Here is a 16947-nt window from a genome sequence, read left to right as displayed (position 1 = left end):
CTCTCTCTCTCTTCTCTCTCTCTCTCTCTCTCTCTCTCTCTCTCTCTCCTCTCTCTCTCTCTCTCTCTCTCTCTCTCTCTCCCCTCTCTCTCTCTCTCTCTCTCTCTTCTCTCTCTCTCTCTCTCTCTCTCTCTCTCTCTCTCTCTCTCTCTTTCTCCTCTCTCTCTCTCTCTCTCTCTCTCTTCTCCTCTCTCTCCTCTCTCTCTCTCTCTCTCTCCCCTCTTCTCTCTCTCTCTCTCTCCCCTCTCTCTCTCTCCTCTCTCTCTCTCTCTCTCTCTCTCTCTCTCTCTCTCTCTCTCCTCTCTCTCTCTCTCTCTCCTCTCTCCTCTCTCTCTCTCTCTCTCTCTCTCTCTCTCTCTCTCTCTCTCCCCCCCCCTCTCTCTTTCTCTTTATTTTTAAAATGCAAATGATGCCAGTAATTGGTATACTGCTTATTTCGAATGATCTGTCTCTGACAATGTTTTTGCTATGTAATTTCTACATTTAAACTGGAACAGATATTTAGCAAATGTATGAAATATTTCTTTCATGAAATAAAGAAGTATGAATATCCATATTGAGATTAATCAGTAGGTCTGTTAAGAATGGTAATGGTACCAAGTCTATCATCACTTATTCGCTTTTGGTAATACGTTATTCTTTTCCCACTTGACCATCTTTGAGAACAACAAATAGTTAATGAGAGTTTGGGTAATGGTGCAACAGTTTATTTTCTTTTAAGTGAGGATTATCACATTGATTTAAAATTATACAATATATTGTTATTTATTGTTGAACTGGATTCATATGTCTTTAATTCATTTAGCCTGTTTCTTGGAAATGGGTGTATTGACAGTTCCATATAAATTTGTGGTCATTGGATATGATCACTCATTCTCTTCCTATCATCGCCCTTACACGTACAGTGCAACGACAACCCCTGGATAGCGACATTGATCTCTGGTCCTGATTTTTTAGCTATATGTTATTGGTAAAAAAAATTCCAAAATGGGTAATTCTGGTGTCTTGATGATGTGGATAAGACAATTTCTGGTTTCTGAATATTTTAAAATCATATTCATGCTTTCATGGTATATTATATTAAAATGCTCACTATGCAAATGAAATTAAAGTCTTTTTATAAATGAAACATTTAATCAGGAAGTGAAATTACTTATTTTGCAAAAATAAAAACTCATAATTTTATTTGCGGAATTAAGTCGCTTTAAGCACCTTAGGAAGAAATACTCTGTCAGCTTAAACTTAGCTTTGTTATTCCTTATGTTCGGAACTATCTGACGACTAACGTTACAATACAGCTCATGGTTTCTCTAGCATTGTCTAAAATAGACTATTGTAACATACTTCTCTCTGGTCCACCTGAAGAAACTACAGTCTGTTTGAAATTCGCTGCTAGAATTGTATTGATGAGAAGAAAAACTGACCATGCTACTCCCCTTTTGGCAACTTTGCACTGGCTTCCCATCAAAGCATGGATTGAATATAAACTTTCAACCACTGTTTTTAAATGCTTAAATAGCCTTTTACTTATAGGCCTTATTTGATAATCATGTAATCTGTGTTATGCTAATTATGTTGTGTTGAATAGTTCTATTATGATTCTATGGATTATTGTAAAGTACTTTAGATGCAATTGCATAGAAAGCGCTAAACTAAATGCACATTACTTTTTTTTTTTTTGTTTAGTTGAATAGAATGAAAAATAAATATTTCAGATAAGTCTGGAATACCATCAGATTTTGATTTGACTAACTGGGAATGCATGCCGTATTTCTTTTGTATTTAATATTCAATTTAAATGTTGGTCGTAACAATTTTGAGTGTTTTTCAAAGTTTTGAATTAAGACAGAGACCCCTGTATTTGATGACAATGACATTTTCTATATTTCTTTTCTATCACTTGTTCACACCTAGTATAATTTTGTTCATGATTATAAATGTCTGTTAGAGGCTTTATTTGGTTGTGATAGAAAAAGACAATTTAGTTTTGCTCATTCATTGTACGGGATTTTTTGCTGTGATGAAGGCATGTCTGTCCTTTTGATATAGCTGATATTTTGTCTTTGTATTGTAAGTCATTTATTTATTGTGTGTTACTTTTAGTGAAATGGATATTGTTACCATTCATGGCATGGATTTTGGTCATGTGTCAAGACTGAACACACTGGTTATAAGTGGGCATATATGAAATGTTAGATATAACCTTTTGTCCATTCCATTATCTTCCTATTAGTGTTGTAACTATTATTGTTTCTAAAGACAAAGAAAATAATGCCTGAGGTATTATCGTTTGACAGCATTTAAAAGTCCTGTTTTTAGGCTTTGCTCTTAATTTTGATGTTGTTGGAACCCATTAAAAATTATCGTTCTTGTAATAGTAATATCATTTTTTTTCTCTCTTTTTCAGGGCCAACTTAAGCAGTGACTACTTTACAAATAGACAAGATCGAAACATCCTATTCAATGACTGTCCGCAACTGGCAAACTTTTTTAATGATCTTGTCAAATCCACCATGTCATTTTCCTTACAATTACATGGCGATGATACTCTCCACCTTTCACCAGATTGGAAAATACATCCCTTTCTTGGTAACATTTGAAAAGAAATTAAAAACATTTTTTTAGACAATTCACTTGGATTTAATGATAGCCTCCATTAAAAATTTTAAAGTTCAAGCAGAATGTTCAATAGATTTTGAAAACAGTGGTCTCCGTTTATAAGCACTTCAGCTATAAGCACGCTGAGACTTGAAACAGAATTATTACTATATAAATTTACCCCTTTATAAGCATGCTTACCGAAAAGTGCTCCACTTATAATATAAGAATGTTCAATTTTTAAACATTACTCAAAAATCACAGAAAGAAAAGAAATTAAATAACTAAGAGGAACAATATCATTATTTTATTTTAATACAAACAGGGTTAACAGAAACCACCAAAAAGATCTGCAAGTGACATATGATTCACACCTAATTGTTCCATCATTTCTTCCTTTCCTTTGCACAAAACAATTGACACCTCTGTGATGAAACGAACAGTGTATGACGAACATAAAATCTTTGGTGATAACACTTCACTATACAACTTTAGCAGCTCATTGAAATGCTATGGGTGGGGAGTGGGGGTGATGTAACGGACCTACATGTACATTTGTGGTAACTTTGTCATGGTGCTGGAAGCGAGGTTAGGGAAGGGAAAGCTCAGACTGTCACCAGGTGTGATAATTAATCGTCAATCAAGACAGTCATTTTGATGACCACATTTTATCTACAGAGGTTGGCTTCCTGTACTTTTTTAGTGATTTTCTTGATTTAACGTCAGTTGGAAATCTGGTTTATGCTACGAGGGCTCTTTCATAATTAACCGAAAAATGCCTGTAAAATCCGCGTTTTTTATGCTGTCAACAAAATTCTTGCACGTGTTCATACCTTGACTCGTCCTTCATTTCTCTACGTAACAGCCAAGTCTGTCGACACACTTCTGCCAACGCCGCACCATGGAATAGATACCCTCTCGGAAGAAATTTCCGTCAAGGTTTTGTAGCCATTTCCGCACATGGTCAACAAGCTCTTCATCGACATCAAAGCGCTTTCCTGCCAGCTCACGTTTCAGTGGCCCAAAGAGGTGATAATCAGATGGTGCGAGGTCTGGACTGTGTGGTGGGTGTGGCAAAATCTCCCATCCATATTTCTCTAGCCAACCTTGCGTCACTCGTGCTGTGTGGGGTGTAGCATTGTCGTGTTGCAAAATGACCCGTTGGTCAACTGCCCTGGGCGCTTTCTGCGAATGGCCTCCCTAAGCTTGTCAAGAGTTTGGCAGTACCTTGCAGCATTGATTGTTTCTCCAGGTTGTAAGGTTTCGAACAGAATAACACCACGACTGTCCCAGAAAACAGTTCCCATTATTTTCTTTGCTGACCGCATGACTTTGAATTTCTTCGCGACAGGTGAGGATGGATGTTTCCATGTCATCGAATCTTGCTTTGTTTCTGGGGTGCAATGTTACAACCAAGTCTCATCACCGGTGACTATGCTGTCAAGAAAAGTCACATCGTACCCTAGAAAGTCTCCGCCGGCGTTGGCAGTATGCCCGTGAACCTTGCGTGAGCTCTTGCTTCTTCTCAAAAGTTCCCTGCAGATGTCCAATCTTTGTTCTTTATGATTGTCTGTCAATTGCTTAGGAACCCATCTTGCGCTGACTTTTCTGTAGCCAAGTTCATCAAATACAATTCTATGGGCAGAAGTTTCCGAAATTTCAAGACTGCTTGCGATTTCATGAAGTTTCAACCTCCTGTCTTGACGAATAAGCTCATCAACTCGCTTCACATTGTCTTCTGACGTCGCAGTTATCGAACGCCCTCTCCCTTCCCTGTCTGTCAAGTCGGAATGGACGGCTTCAAACAAATTACACCAGTGATAGACTTGTGTACGGCTTATAACATGCTCACCATATACACTCTGAAGTTCTTTATGAATTTCGGTAGGATTCAGACTTTTGGCGTTCAAAAAACGTATAACAGCTCTGATTTCCTCCTTTGACCAAGTTTCAAGGTGAGCCGCCATCTTTAAAATCGTCTAGAAATTCATTGTGCAAAATGATGCACTTCATAATTTCTGGGAATATCCGTAAGGAAATAAGGAATATCATGTCGTTTACAGAATTAAAAAATCTCCACTGGTTGCTGAGCAATGGGCATTTTTCGGTTATTTCTGAAAGAGCCCTCGTACATATATGCATTATGCACTAATAACCTTGGGTGTTAAACAAATAATAAAAGGCAACAGAATCTTCAACGGAGTTGGAACCAGTTCACAGAAATAGAGATGGTGTATACAGGTAAATCCTACAAAAAATCTCACCTTCTTTACCCAACACGTACAGTGTAATGCTGTCGCACATTATGTCAGAACAAAAGTTTGTTTACTCTATAGAATTTAATTAAAAGTTTAAAAAAAGCAAATATGTCATTTTATTAGGCCAATGGCAGTTCCAAGCCAGCAACCCAGTGCATACCATTATAAATATATCCGGAAACTCAGAATAAAAAGTAATTTTCACTGTGATATGAACACTTAACATAGACTTGGCCAAAAAAAAGAAATCTGAATCCACCTATAAGCACGGTCCGGCTATAAGGATGCTCTGCTTGATTCCTGAGGACCGTGCTTATAAACGGAGACTACTGTATTTGGAATTTGATGAATGATTCCCATTAATTTAACTTGATGTTTCTATTGTTATCCTTTTATTTGTTGCTAGCTTGTAAAATAGCTTATTGAGAAAGCCAATGGCTTAGAAATAAGTCATTTGCCTTTGGTTACAGTTTAGAAAATTGCTTGAAATACTTTTGACTGTCATGTCAAGGATAGGTATGCAACCTTTTAGAAAAAGTATTTGTCCTTAAAAAGGGGTTTTAAACAATTTTAAAACATTTTCTTGAAAACATTATTGTAGGTATCACAGGAGTCGGATTTATAAATTTTCAAAATAGGTGTCTCTTACAATATTTATCAAGAATTCTAAACTAATAGTCATGGAAAACAATTTTTGAATTTTGAAACCATATAAAAATAAGAAAATCAGAGCAAATAAAACATTTTTGCTTGGCAATTGATGGCAGAAAATGTTCCAATAATGACGTCAGGTAACTAAACACCAAAAGGATTTATCATACTTGTGAATCATATTTTTTAAGCCTATTTACTCGAAAAATTAAAGGCAACAAGATTTGAACTATACACAAAATTCTTCCATTGTCTACAGTTGGTCGAAATTAAAAAACAAATTCATTAAAGTAAATATTTTGGTCACCAACATGACAAAATAGCATATTCCACATATTAAATAAACATCATGATCATGCCAAATTTAGTTCTGTCTTTTTTAATGGCTAGAGTATCAATGGTTGAAAAATGATTTTTTTTTTTTGGACATGAAAATGACGTCTTTTGTGGTGTTTAATCATTGTCAGATTTTCCCTCGCATTGGAAACATATTTGACAATCCTATGGCCTTGCACATGAAATTGATAATCTGATTTGCACGGAACACGATTTTTTAAAGGAAGAATGCAACAATTTTATGCCTTACTAAACATTCAAACTTGAAAGAATTAGTGAAGATTTATGAGAAGCATTATGTTTATCAGGTTCAAACATGGGCCTAAAGAATTAAAACACTCATAATTATCTACTATGTTTAAGTTATTAATTTAAATATGCCCTCCTGAATCTGCCTGGCTTAACTTTTTTTTCAAATGTATTTTATTTATTTATTTTTCCATCCCAGCATCTAACTTTTTTTGTCAATTGAATTCACCAGATTCGGATAAAGGGCAAAATTTCAAATCGGCTGCAAAAACTAAAGTACAGCAGTGCCTAATTACTCATTCATCAGTTCAGGATGAAGCAACGAGAAACAGTCGGATCTTTAATGATGCCTCTACAGACACAGTTGTCTATCCTCTGATTCAGATGGGACCTCTTGGTGTTAAAAATGATGAGATGGCAACAGTGGAGTTATTTTTACGATCAGACTCCACTGATCAAATCCTGTTGTCATCTGGATATTTTAATCTCACTGACCAGTACACTGATGTGATAATCGATAATGTTGATTCCAAATTCAATATACTCATATCCTCTCCTAAGGTTTGTATATATGTACTAACATCTGCTCATATAAATTACGCTTGCCAAAAAAAAAAAATAGAAAAAAGAAAATCAAACAAGCTATTAAGTATGAGGAAGATGGGGTGAGAGGAGGGGCACGAGGCAGATAAGTGAAGAGTGATAGTGATTAGGAATCAGTTTCTTAGGTAATGTTCTAAATATGTAATCATCAATTCGACATGCTGGCTTTGTCATCTTATGGTTATTGAATGAAACTAGATGCACCAAAACAATGATTAATAGCTGCATACCAATGCCAAGCTAACCTCACTTTTTACACATAATTTAATATAAAGAAGGAGAAAGGGGGGGGGGGTAATCATTATAATTGGGACCTTTCTAGCTCATTCTCCATAATATTCTTTGTAAAATGCTCAACTTGTAAATCTCTGACAAATAGGTCAGGTCCCGACCTTTTTGAGATTTCTGTGCTGTTGTAAGTGATCCATTAAACTCTTAAATAATAACTATGACACCCATCAGTTCCATTCACCACAGTCCTGGAACACCCATTATCGTCCAGTATTACACACTCTGTTAGGTCATGTATGCTCTTATCAATCATTGAGGCTTCATTTTTCTTTACCTAGGAGAATTCAACTTTCATATTCAGTATACCATTTATTAACTGAGACAATGGTTATTGTGCTACACATTTTTGAAGTTGATCAATAGATTGCTGATTCAAGTAGATTTTCTTTCAGCCTCCAAATAGATTTATTTTATCACAATCATGTATCTAAGTACATCTGTCTATTATTTAGCTTCTAAATATATCTGTACCTTGCTTCTTTTAAAATTTATGTTCAATTTTGTGAAACAATTTCACTTAAGCTGGAGAAGCACTTGAAATTTTAAGAGTTAAGCATGACTTATTATTATTATTTTTTTTTACTGCAGGCCAGTGGTTTTTCAGGTGCTAAAGGACTTGCCGGTACTGTGCCATACTCATACATTTACCTGGCTCGTCAGTTCTACAAAAAAGTTTGCAAAGCGGGACAGAATCATAGAATCAATATGCTCGAATATGAGAGAGATGGCTGGACATTCCATAGCAAAGGATTGTGGTATTATGTGAGAAATGATCCTTTACCACGGTTAACTGTTATTGGATCGCCAAATTATGGTCAGTACCTTCTTTTGTCACTGTTTATTGGGGAAAAAAAAACAAAACGTAGAATCAATAAATGACTTAATTAATTACCTTACATTGGTCATAAGTGTATATATATATATATATATATATATATATATATATATATATATATATATTATATATATATATATATATATATATATATATATATAATATATATATATATATATATATATATATATATATATATATATATATATAGACTTCAACCTTAAAAGTTCACCATATATTTTTATTGGAGATTTCAACATACATTTTAATTCCACTTCTCCGACAGTCACCAAAATCAAGAAAATCCTACACGACAACGATTTACACCAGCACACCACCGAGACAACACACCAGGCCAGCAACATAATTGATTGGGTCATCTCCCCTGTGTCAAGTAATAGAATAAGAAAGACCGAAGTTGTTGACCTAGCGATATCCGATCACAAAGTTTTATTTGTGGATATTGCATTAAAGAAAATTGATCTCCCGAAACGAAACATAACAACAAGGAATTATAGACAAATTGATATCAGTGGTTTACAAGATAGCATTCGTGACGTCATAAATGAGGTTAAAAATATAAACGACTTCAACAAAGTATTGCGATCTATTATTGACCGTGCGGCACCGCCACAATGTCGGGTCGTATCGAATCGACCACACTCGCGATGGTTCAATTCCGAGAATAAGGAATTAAAGAGAAAAAAGAGACAGGCTGAAAGGAAATGGCGAAAGAGTGGCCTAACGGTATTTAAGGATATATACAAAGCAGCTAAGTCGGCTCTTTATAACGCCATCACATGCGCAAAAAAGGCCCACTACAACGAAAAATTTCAAAGCATTACATCTTGCAAAGAACTGTTTTCCACCGCAAACGACCTTCTTGGCAGTAAGAAATCCACACCCCTTCCAGTGTCTAGAAATAACACCGAACTAGCTCAAAATTTTGCCAACTATTTCCACGGCAAGATAAAATCCATTAGGGAAAACTTAGACAATACATCATCATCATCGTCACCGAGCTTTGGACCATTCCATGGAACGCCACTACATGTTTTCGATCCAGCCACTGAGGATGAAGTGAAGTCAGCCATTTTAGATAGCCCATCAAAATATTGTGACTTAGTAGACCCCATCCCAACTAGTATTCTTAAGGCTTGTATTGAAGAACTGTTACCAACAATAACTGAACTTATAAATAATTCGTTGGTCTCAGGTAGTGTCCCCGACTCGTTTAAACGTGCCATTGTCAAACCACTATTAAAGAAGTCCGATCTAAATGTAAACGAACTGAAAAATTACAGACCTGTCTCCAACCTTCCATATCTATCCAAAGTGCTTGAACGCATTGTGTTAAAAAGACTTTTGTATCATATCCATCTAAATAATTTAAGTGAAAATTTCCAATCTGCCTATAAATCACATCATAGCACTGAAACTGCCCTTTTAAAAGTATGCACTGATATTCTTGATAGTATTGACAAAAATCATGTCTGTTTATTGACTATGTTGGACCTTTCGGCTGCATTTGACACCATTGATCACGAGATACTTATTAAACGATTAGAAATTACTTTTGGAATAAGAGACACTGCGCTTAGTTGGTTTAAATCATACCTAACATCAAGATCTCAGTCGGTTCTGATCGATGGCGCAGTATCAGAAACATTTCCTCTAAATTACGGCGTTCCGCAGGGGTCTGTCCTTGGTCCTGTTATTTTTACTCTTTATACTCAACCTCTTTCGGATATTTTTGTTAAAAATAAATTAATGTATCATTTCTATGCTGATGACACTCAGATCTATGTAAGCGATATCCCTAGTAATATCCCATCATTGATTACCCGTGTTGAAGACTGTATTAGAGATGTTAAATGCTGGATGGAAATTAACAAGTTAAAGCTGAATAATGAAAAGACAGAGGTGATGGTTGTGGTGGAAAAAGTGTTTTGAAAGATGATTTTCTGAAGTTTACTCTAAATATAAATGGGTGCACAATTAACCTCTCAACGTGTGTGAAAAACCTCGGGGTAATGCTAGATCAGCATATGACTATGCAGGCACAGTTTGATTCTCTATGTAGAAGTTTGACAATAGGATTAAAAAGAATTGCTTCAGTTAGACCTTTCCTAACAAGAGAAGTAACATGCAAACTAATAACATCTTTCATACTATCTAAAATAGATTACTGTAATTCGTTAATCTCGAATGTAAGCAATGATAAAATATCACGCCTTCAAAGTATCCAGAATGTGGCTGCTAAATTGATTTTAAGAAAGAAGATAACATCCTACTCGTTGCCACTTTTGTATGAGCTGCATTGGTTACCAGTTAAAGTGAGAATCGAATTCAAACTAGCAGTATTGTGCTATAAGTGCCTTAATGATCAAGCACCATTGTATATTACTGAATTTTTAGAAACATATAAGCCAACGAGGAGATCTACGTTCTGCACTAGATTCTACAAAATTAATTGTTACAAATAAATATAAATATAAATTTTACGGCGGCAGATCGTTCAGTCACGTCGGACCTTCCATCTGGAACTCTCTTCCTAAAAGAATAAGAGAAGCGCAGTCCTTATCAATATTTAAATCAAAGTTAAAACACCATCTCTTTGTTAAAACGCATCTTGATTAATGCATCTTTGTAATTTGACCCCAATATGAATGTTAATTTAGTTTATGTTATTATATCATTATTTTATATTATTTCCGTATTTGACATAGCATGTGGATGTATTATAACATATCTTGTATTAATGACTTTATGTTTAGTTATTACATTGTTGTATAATGATAATATTATGTTGATGTAGTTTGTATAATGTTTCATTTGTATAATAATAGGTACCGCAAAGTCACGCAATGAATCGGTTGAAAATCTATCGTAAGCCCGTCGAAGTGTAGTAAGTTGGGCTTTTTCAACAAATCGTTGTTATAAAGATATTAATAAAAGGAAAAGAAAATTTATATCTGTATAAACTTCAAAGTTCACTCTTTAATAATTTGTAAATGTTGTTTTGTTACGCTGTATTGTTTTTCGGCAATTACTAGAATGAACAGCTTAATTTTCTAACTTTTTCGTTACGATACCGGCGGGTGAACCACGCACCGGATTGCAGTGGTTGTAAACAAACTGGTCGCGCTTTAGCTGTGTGTGTCGTAGAGACTTACGGTTTTCACCACTGAAAAGAGCGGGAATTAAGCTTTACAAACATGTAACACAAGCTAAGGTTTATATCCGCGAAGCCGTCGAAATATCGTTGTGAAAGCGAAAGCTCTAATTTTTCACCCGACGCCGAATATAAACCTTGGCTTGTGTTACACCATCAGAAAGACAAATTTTTCATCAACAAAAACATATTTATTAAAAGTTAAAAGCAAAATCACAGCGACAGCGATTTGAACGCAACGACACCCTATATTATACCGTTCTCCTGACTTCTGAACTATGGCTGCCATTCCAATCGTTGAACTCGATGCAGATCTACCGGCTGGTCGTGAACTGCGGTCCGACTCAACGGACTGTGAAAAAAAGACTCTCAAAAAGGATACTGACCCAATGTCTGTGCTAAGTAAGTGTTTTTGTTAATAAAATTAAATGCAGTTTAATTACCAAGATTAATTATATCAAATATCACGTTCCATTTTCCTTTTTTGCCAGTGGGAGTAAGCACAGCTATGGAACAGCCTAACTTTGTTGTCCTCGATTCGCTACTTTACGCTGTTCTCGATAGGTTATTAGGCCTTGGTTGACCTAACCAACTTTTTTATTAGAGTAAGGTATCGTTTTAAAACTGAAAAATGACAATCTTTCTTATTTTATCACCTTAGTAACTTTATTATCCTTTCAACCGGGTATGCCGAGTCAAGTCAACGAAATCGACAGGCGACTTCCGGTTTGTTGTCAACGAATTGTTTTGCTTCGATACAGATGGGATTCTTTCAATTTATTTATAAACATTTCATACCATAAGTCACCTTGAATATTTTTTCATAGGTATTTTGCTTCTTATTACAGGAGATACTGGATATGATGCTCTAGCGGTCACATACTACGCAGGGACAAAAACATACCAGCTAACCAAGCCATGTCGGGATACTTCCAAAAACACGGGAACCTTTTCAGAGGAAGACCGATCACAACACTCCCTGTGATCCTAAACAAAAACCTCACAACACTTGGACAAAGCATGTCTCATAACGGCAGGGGACCTTGAAAATCTGAGAACCCTAGCAGAGGACCGGCAATATTGGAGACACCTCACACAGGAAATACTGGAAACAGCCAAGGCGACCCGATCTTTCGGTCGAGACGCGAAAGGCATCTAAGTCAAGTCAAGTCATTATATGAGCTTTATTTGTAATTGAGCTTGGTATTTGATATCAGAGCATCGTATTGTATATGCAAGCAAAGTTTCATTCCGTTCCATGAACTGAGAAGATTTTTACGCTGTGTTATTTGATGCTCGTGATTCATCTGTGGCGTGTTCGAGTTAATTTTACCCTCAAAATGTAAAATTTTATCCCAATATGTGTTTTTATGTACTTGTAAGCATCAGATTTGAATTCAGTGCATGAAAATACATAGACATAGCAAGTTTCAAGGTATTCTGAGCATTGGTTTCAAAGTTATGGTCAATTATTCGATATTTGTATTTTTGTGGACATTCTGCGAAATGGAGCTTTTCGCCAACTTCGCCACTGCATTTCAATACTTTTTTATTAAACAATCACAGTAAAAAAAATAAGATCAAATTTCAGTACACATTGAACAAGTCCGAGAAGTTTCACCAGTTTACGAGTGAATTTCATTGCACAGTAGCATTGCGAACTTCCAGTATTTGATAGGAGATGCTGATTTCTCGTAAAAAATGACTAAGTCCGAACTAATTTCTCTCGAATTGACATGGGTATAAAATTTTTACCTTTCACTGTATACCTTTGAAATTATGTATATGGATAGAAAAAGTTGTATAGAATATGAATATGTTTACAGTTATTAGTTTATTCCCATATATATTTTGCAATCTTGTTGTGAACATTGTCTTTTATGCTGTTTGAAAATTGTCGCTTATTGTTGGAGTCCAAAAATAAATTTAAAAATTCATAACTTTTAAAATTTTTGTCCGATTTTGATGATTTAAAGACTGAAGTTCTAGTTTTGCTGTATTCTATCTGACTGTGTAACGCAAAAAGAGCTATACTGCATTTGAAAAATCACTTTGTGGTACCTAATAATAATGTCACTGAATTATTGTTTCGCGCATTGAGCATCACCCAGTGATGAAAATGCGCGTTATAAATGTCATGTATTATTATTATTATTATATATATATATATATATATATATATATATATATATATATATATATATATATATATATATATATAGAAGAGATTTTATTCATCAGCAGTAAACAGCACTTAGGATCACCATAAGAACAGTGCCCCATTGAGCTAGGATAGCATGGTGGGATTAGAATTGGGTTCCTAATTTTGATTTCAGTACAGTTCATAAGTCCATCATTGATATTTACTAACTTTATGAGTCATGATTAGATTAAGAGAGAAAAAAACAATCCTCCTCGGTCACTTAGAATCTTAAAGTTTCACAAATAGGGGTCATGATTATCATCAATCACCAATTAGCAGAAGAAAAAATACTCATTAAGCATCATGAAAAATAAAGAGATTTAAAAAAATGACATTTTAAGAACAGACTTGCCAGCTAGTATGAGGTTGTGTGTTTTGATAAGAAATTTTGTCCAAAATACTCAAATATGAGGAGCATTAAAAATAATGTGAAAAAACGGAGTTGATCAAAAAGTGGTCTCATATATTGAAATTGTTAGCTTTTCTTGTATTTTGACACATACAAAGGCTAAGGAATTTACTTTGAAAACAAACAGGTCTTGTTAATTTGTCTATGCCCTCCTACTCTTTGCCCGTCTGATCATGGCATTTATTGGTTAATAAGCTAATGCAGCATGCTTTTTGAAATGAATTAAATATGAAAAAATAAAGTTCTATTATGAAAAAACATGATTGTTGTCAATAAACAAGTTTGAAAAATATTCTTCGATATATTCAAACAGGTTACAGATCTGTTTACAAGGATTTAGAGTGCCAAGTTGCTCTTGTAACGGAGAACAAATCTTTGCAGGAACAGCTGAGACAGGTGAGGTTTTTTTTTTATATGCCAATGTTAAGAAGATAGTCTTGTCACAAGGTGAAGTCTCTAGATAACCAAGTTCCGATTTTTTCCCTATACGTCTTTAGTAATAAAAACTCACAATATTTGAGTACAAACCCTGTATAGCAGTATCGATATGGAATCATCATCATTGACTTTTTCACCCTGGGTCAGGGTAAAGGCCACAGAGGAGTAAGAGAAGTAAGTTTCCATCCCTCTCTATCTTGAGCTAAGTTTTTTTTTTCTTGTACCATGTCGTCTTACTTTGTATATCAGCTTCTTTAATTCTTCTCCATGTTCCCTGTGACTTTCCCCTTGATCTTCTGCCCTGAAGGTTCCAGTCCAATGAATCCCGTCCCCCTCCCTGAATATAAAATCTCCTCCCCAGACTTGAGGTGTTTCTGTCCAGTAGGTTTCACTTACTCCAAGTATATGCAGCCTGTATCTTCTCATCTCCATCACAACTTGAGAGCTTTTTCCTGCTTCATACATGGTATGAACGTTCCACGATGCAATTTGAAGCTGCTTGTTTGGCGGAGACGTCCTTCATAAATTCTGTCATTGCAGAAACTCTTCAGTTGCCCAAGCTAAAAAAAAGTTATTTGATTTGTCAGCCTGTGTTTCTCTAACAATTTGAGTCTTACGGAAGGGGTGTTAACCCTTCGACAACTCAGGTGACTCAAAAAGGGAGAGTCACATGCATGTGTCCCAGTACCGGTGGGAGACTTGCAAGGCAGTGATAGCCTGAGGCTCTTACTGTTATATCAAAATCAAATGAGTATTTGGGAATGGGGTGAGAGGACAGGTGCGTTGGAGATAAGTGGGGATTGAGGATAGTGATTAGGTACTGAATTCATAGTAAAGTGAGTGTGTTATCATCAACAATGTGTGCTGGCTTTGTCTTCTTACTATAGCCACCAAAATGGAATTTTTTTGCCGTGACTCAAGGCATGAGTTAAAAGTTGTTGACATGTCAGCTGTTGAAACAACCAATCGTTGAAGGGTCAAGATTCTAAGGAGTCAATCATTCTTCAGTCAAAAATCTCAAGAACCTACGAGAACAAAAGTTTGAAATATGGTGATGGATGGAACTATGAAATTGTTTCTGGGTGGGGTTGAATCCTGTGCGGCCGTAGAAAACAATGCATCTGCAGACATCAACGGGCAGGCTCATATTATCAAAGGATGTCTACATGATTGGCATGGCTGTATAGGGATCTCATTTTCTACTCCACCAAAAATAATCTGAACACTGGCGGGTTAAGGCAAGGTTGATTTATCCATTATGAATGGTAGACATTTAAATAAAAAACAGAAAATTTGTTAGCGAGAGGTCTTTAAGTTTAAGCAGAGGTTGACTTTTAGATTGTTGACTTTATGCAGATTTCATAGTCTTATTCCCGGAGTCAATTGTTTTATACAAATTGAAAAGAAAGCAAACCTAGTTGAGACAAGCCTTAATTAACATAATTTTGTTTTGATTTTTTTTCTTTTTCTATTGTTTCAGGAACATGTACGTCTCTATGACAACTCACAAAGTATATCAGCTGAAACCTTTCTAAGATCAGATAGATATGTTCCACTGTGGAATCGAGTCGTAACATCTGTTGGAAGAGATTTTTTCTAGTCTCTTACTCTTATTGTCTTTAGTGTAACAAATAAATATGTGCAATGAATCTTTTAATGAATGATATAGATATCAAATAAAGATACTGAATAAACATCAATTTTTACATTTTTAGAAACAGTACTGGTGTAATATTGTTTTTCCGTGCTTATCCGTTTTTTTGTTTTTAATTTCTTGTCTGAAACAAACAAAACAAAGAAAGAAAAGAAATCAGGTTTAGACCAGAATTAAGGAACACACTCTGTGATGTAGCCGACTGTACAAGTATAGTGGAACTCGGTTACAACATGGATAGTGAGACTAGCAAAAAATCCATTCTAGCCGAGTCCCATTATATCCATGCATACAGTATTTGAAAGGAAGCAATATTTGAGGGACCCCGTGTGGTGTCCGGGGTCCCTCAACTGAGAGGGTCAAGAATAGCCCAACGCCAAGCCAGCGTGTCGTAAAAGGCGACTAATGGTGTGTGATTCCCCCATCTTTGAGTCACCTGGTCCTCCAGGTTGGGGGTTGGCAAAGGGTTAACACCCCTTTCCGTTAAACTCAAATTGTTACAGAAACACAGACAGACAAACTAAATCCTTTTTTTAGCTTGGGCGACCGAAGAGTTTCTGGAATTACAGAATTTATGAAGGACAACAGACAAAGCCGAAAGGACTCTGCTGACCCGATGACGTCTTCGCCAAACAAGCAGATTCGAATTGCGTCGTGGAACGTTCGCACCATGTATGAAGCAGGAAAAAGCTCTCAAGTTGTGACTGAGATGAGAAGATACAGGCTGCATATACTTGGAGTAAGCGAAACCCACTGGATACAATCCGGTCAGAAACACCTCAAGTCTGGGGAGAAGATTTTATATTCAGGGAGAGGGGACGGGATTCATACACAGGGAGTAGGAATAATTCTAAGCAAGTTTGCCCAGAAGTCACTGAGAGGATGGGAACAATGCGGAGAAAGGATCATCATGGCGTCCTTTACAACACGGAGTAAGAAGATCAGCATGAACATTGTACAGATCTATGCCCCAACAAATGATGCAACAGATGAGGACAAAGATACATTTTATGGTCTGCTACAACAAGTCATTGACAAGTTGCCAAGGAAAGACATCAACATATTGATGGGAGATGCTAATGCAAAAGTGGGACAGGATAACGTAGGCTATGAAGGTATCATGGGACGTCATGGCATGGGAGAAATGAATGATAATGGAGAGAGATTTGCAAATTTCTGTGCATTCAACAGTTTGGTGATTGGAGGATCAGTGTTCCCCCATAAGAGGATCCACAAAGCAACTTGGG

The 16947-nt window shown here is 35.9% G+C and overlaps 1 protein-coding gene across 1 annotated transcript in view; it reads left to right on the top strand.

Annotated features, from left to right (window-relative positions):
• The window catches only part of LOC144973052 (CDP-diacylglycerol--glycerol-3-phosphate 3-phosphatidyltransferase, mitochondrial-like), a 25018-nt gene extending 9252 nt beyond the window's left edge, over positions 1–15766 (top strand). Inside the window, exons 5-9 of the mRNA XM_078915020.1 lie at positions 2408–2589; positions 6325–6653; positions 7575–7800; positions 13922–14004; positions 15527–15766. Of these exons, the coding sequence (XP_078771146.1) occupies positions 2408–2589; positions 6325–6653; positions 7575–7800; positions 13922–14004; positions 15527–15646 (940 nt within the window). The 3' untranslated portion in view covers positions 15647–15766. The remainder of the gene's footprint in view (positions 1–2407; positions 2590–6324; positions 6654–7574; positions 7801–13921; positions 14005–15526) is intronic.
• Positions 15767–16947: the final 1181 nt, after the last annotated feature.

This window comes from Berghia stephanieae, chromosome 5, assembly GCF_034508935.2.
Source record: "Berghia stephanieae isolate SIO BIC M18660-M18661 chromosome 5, UCSD_Bste_1.3, whole genome shotgun sequence".
Taxonomy (NCBI): Eukaryota; Metazoa; Mollusca; class Gastropoda; order Nudibranchia; family Aeolidiidae; genus Berghia; species Berghia stephanieae.
This window is presented reverse-complemented; position numbering and strand designations above follow the sequence as displayed.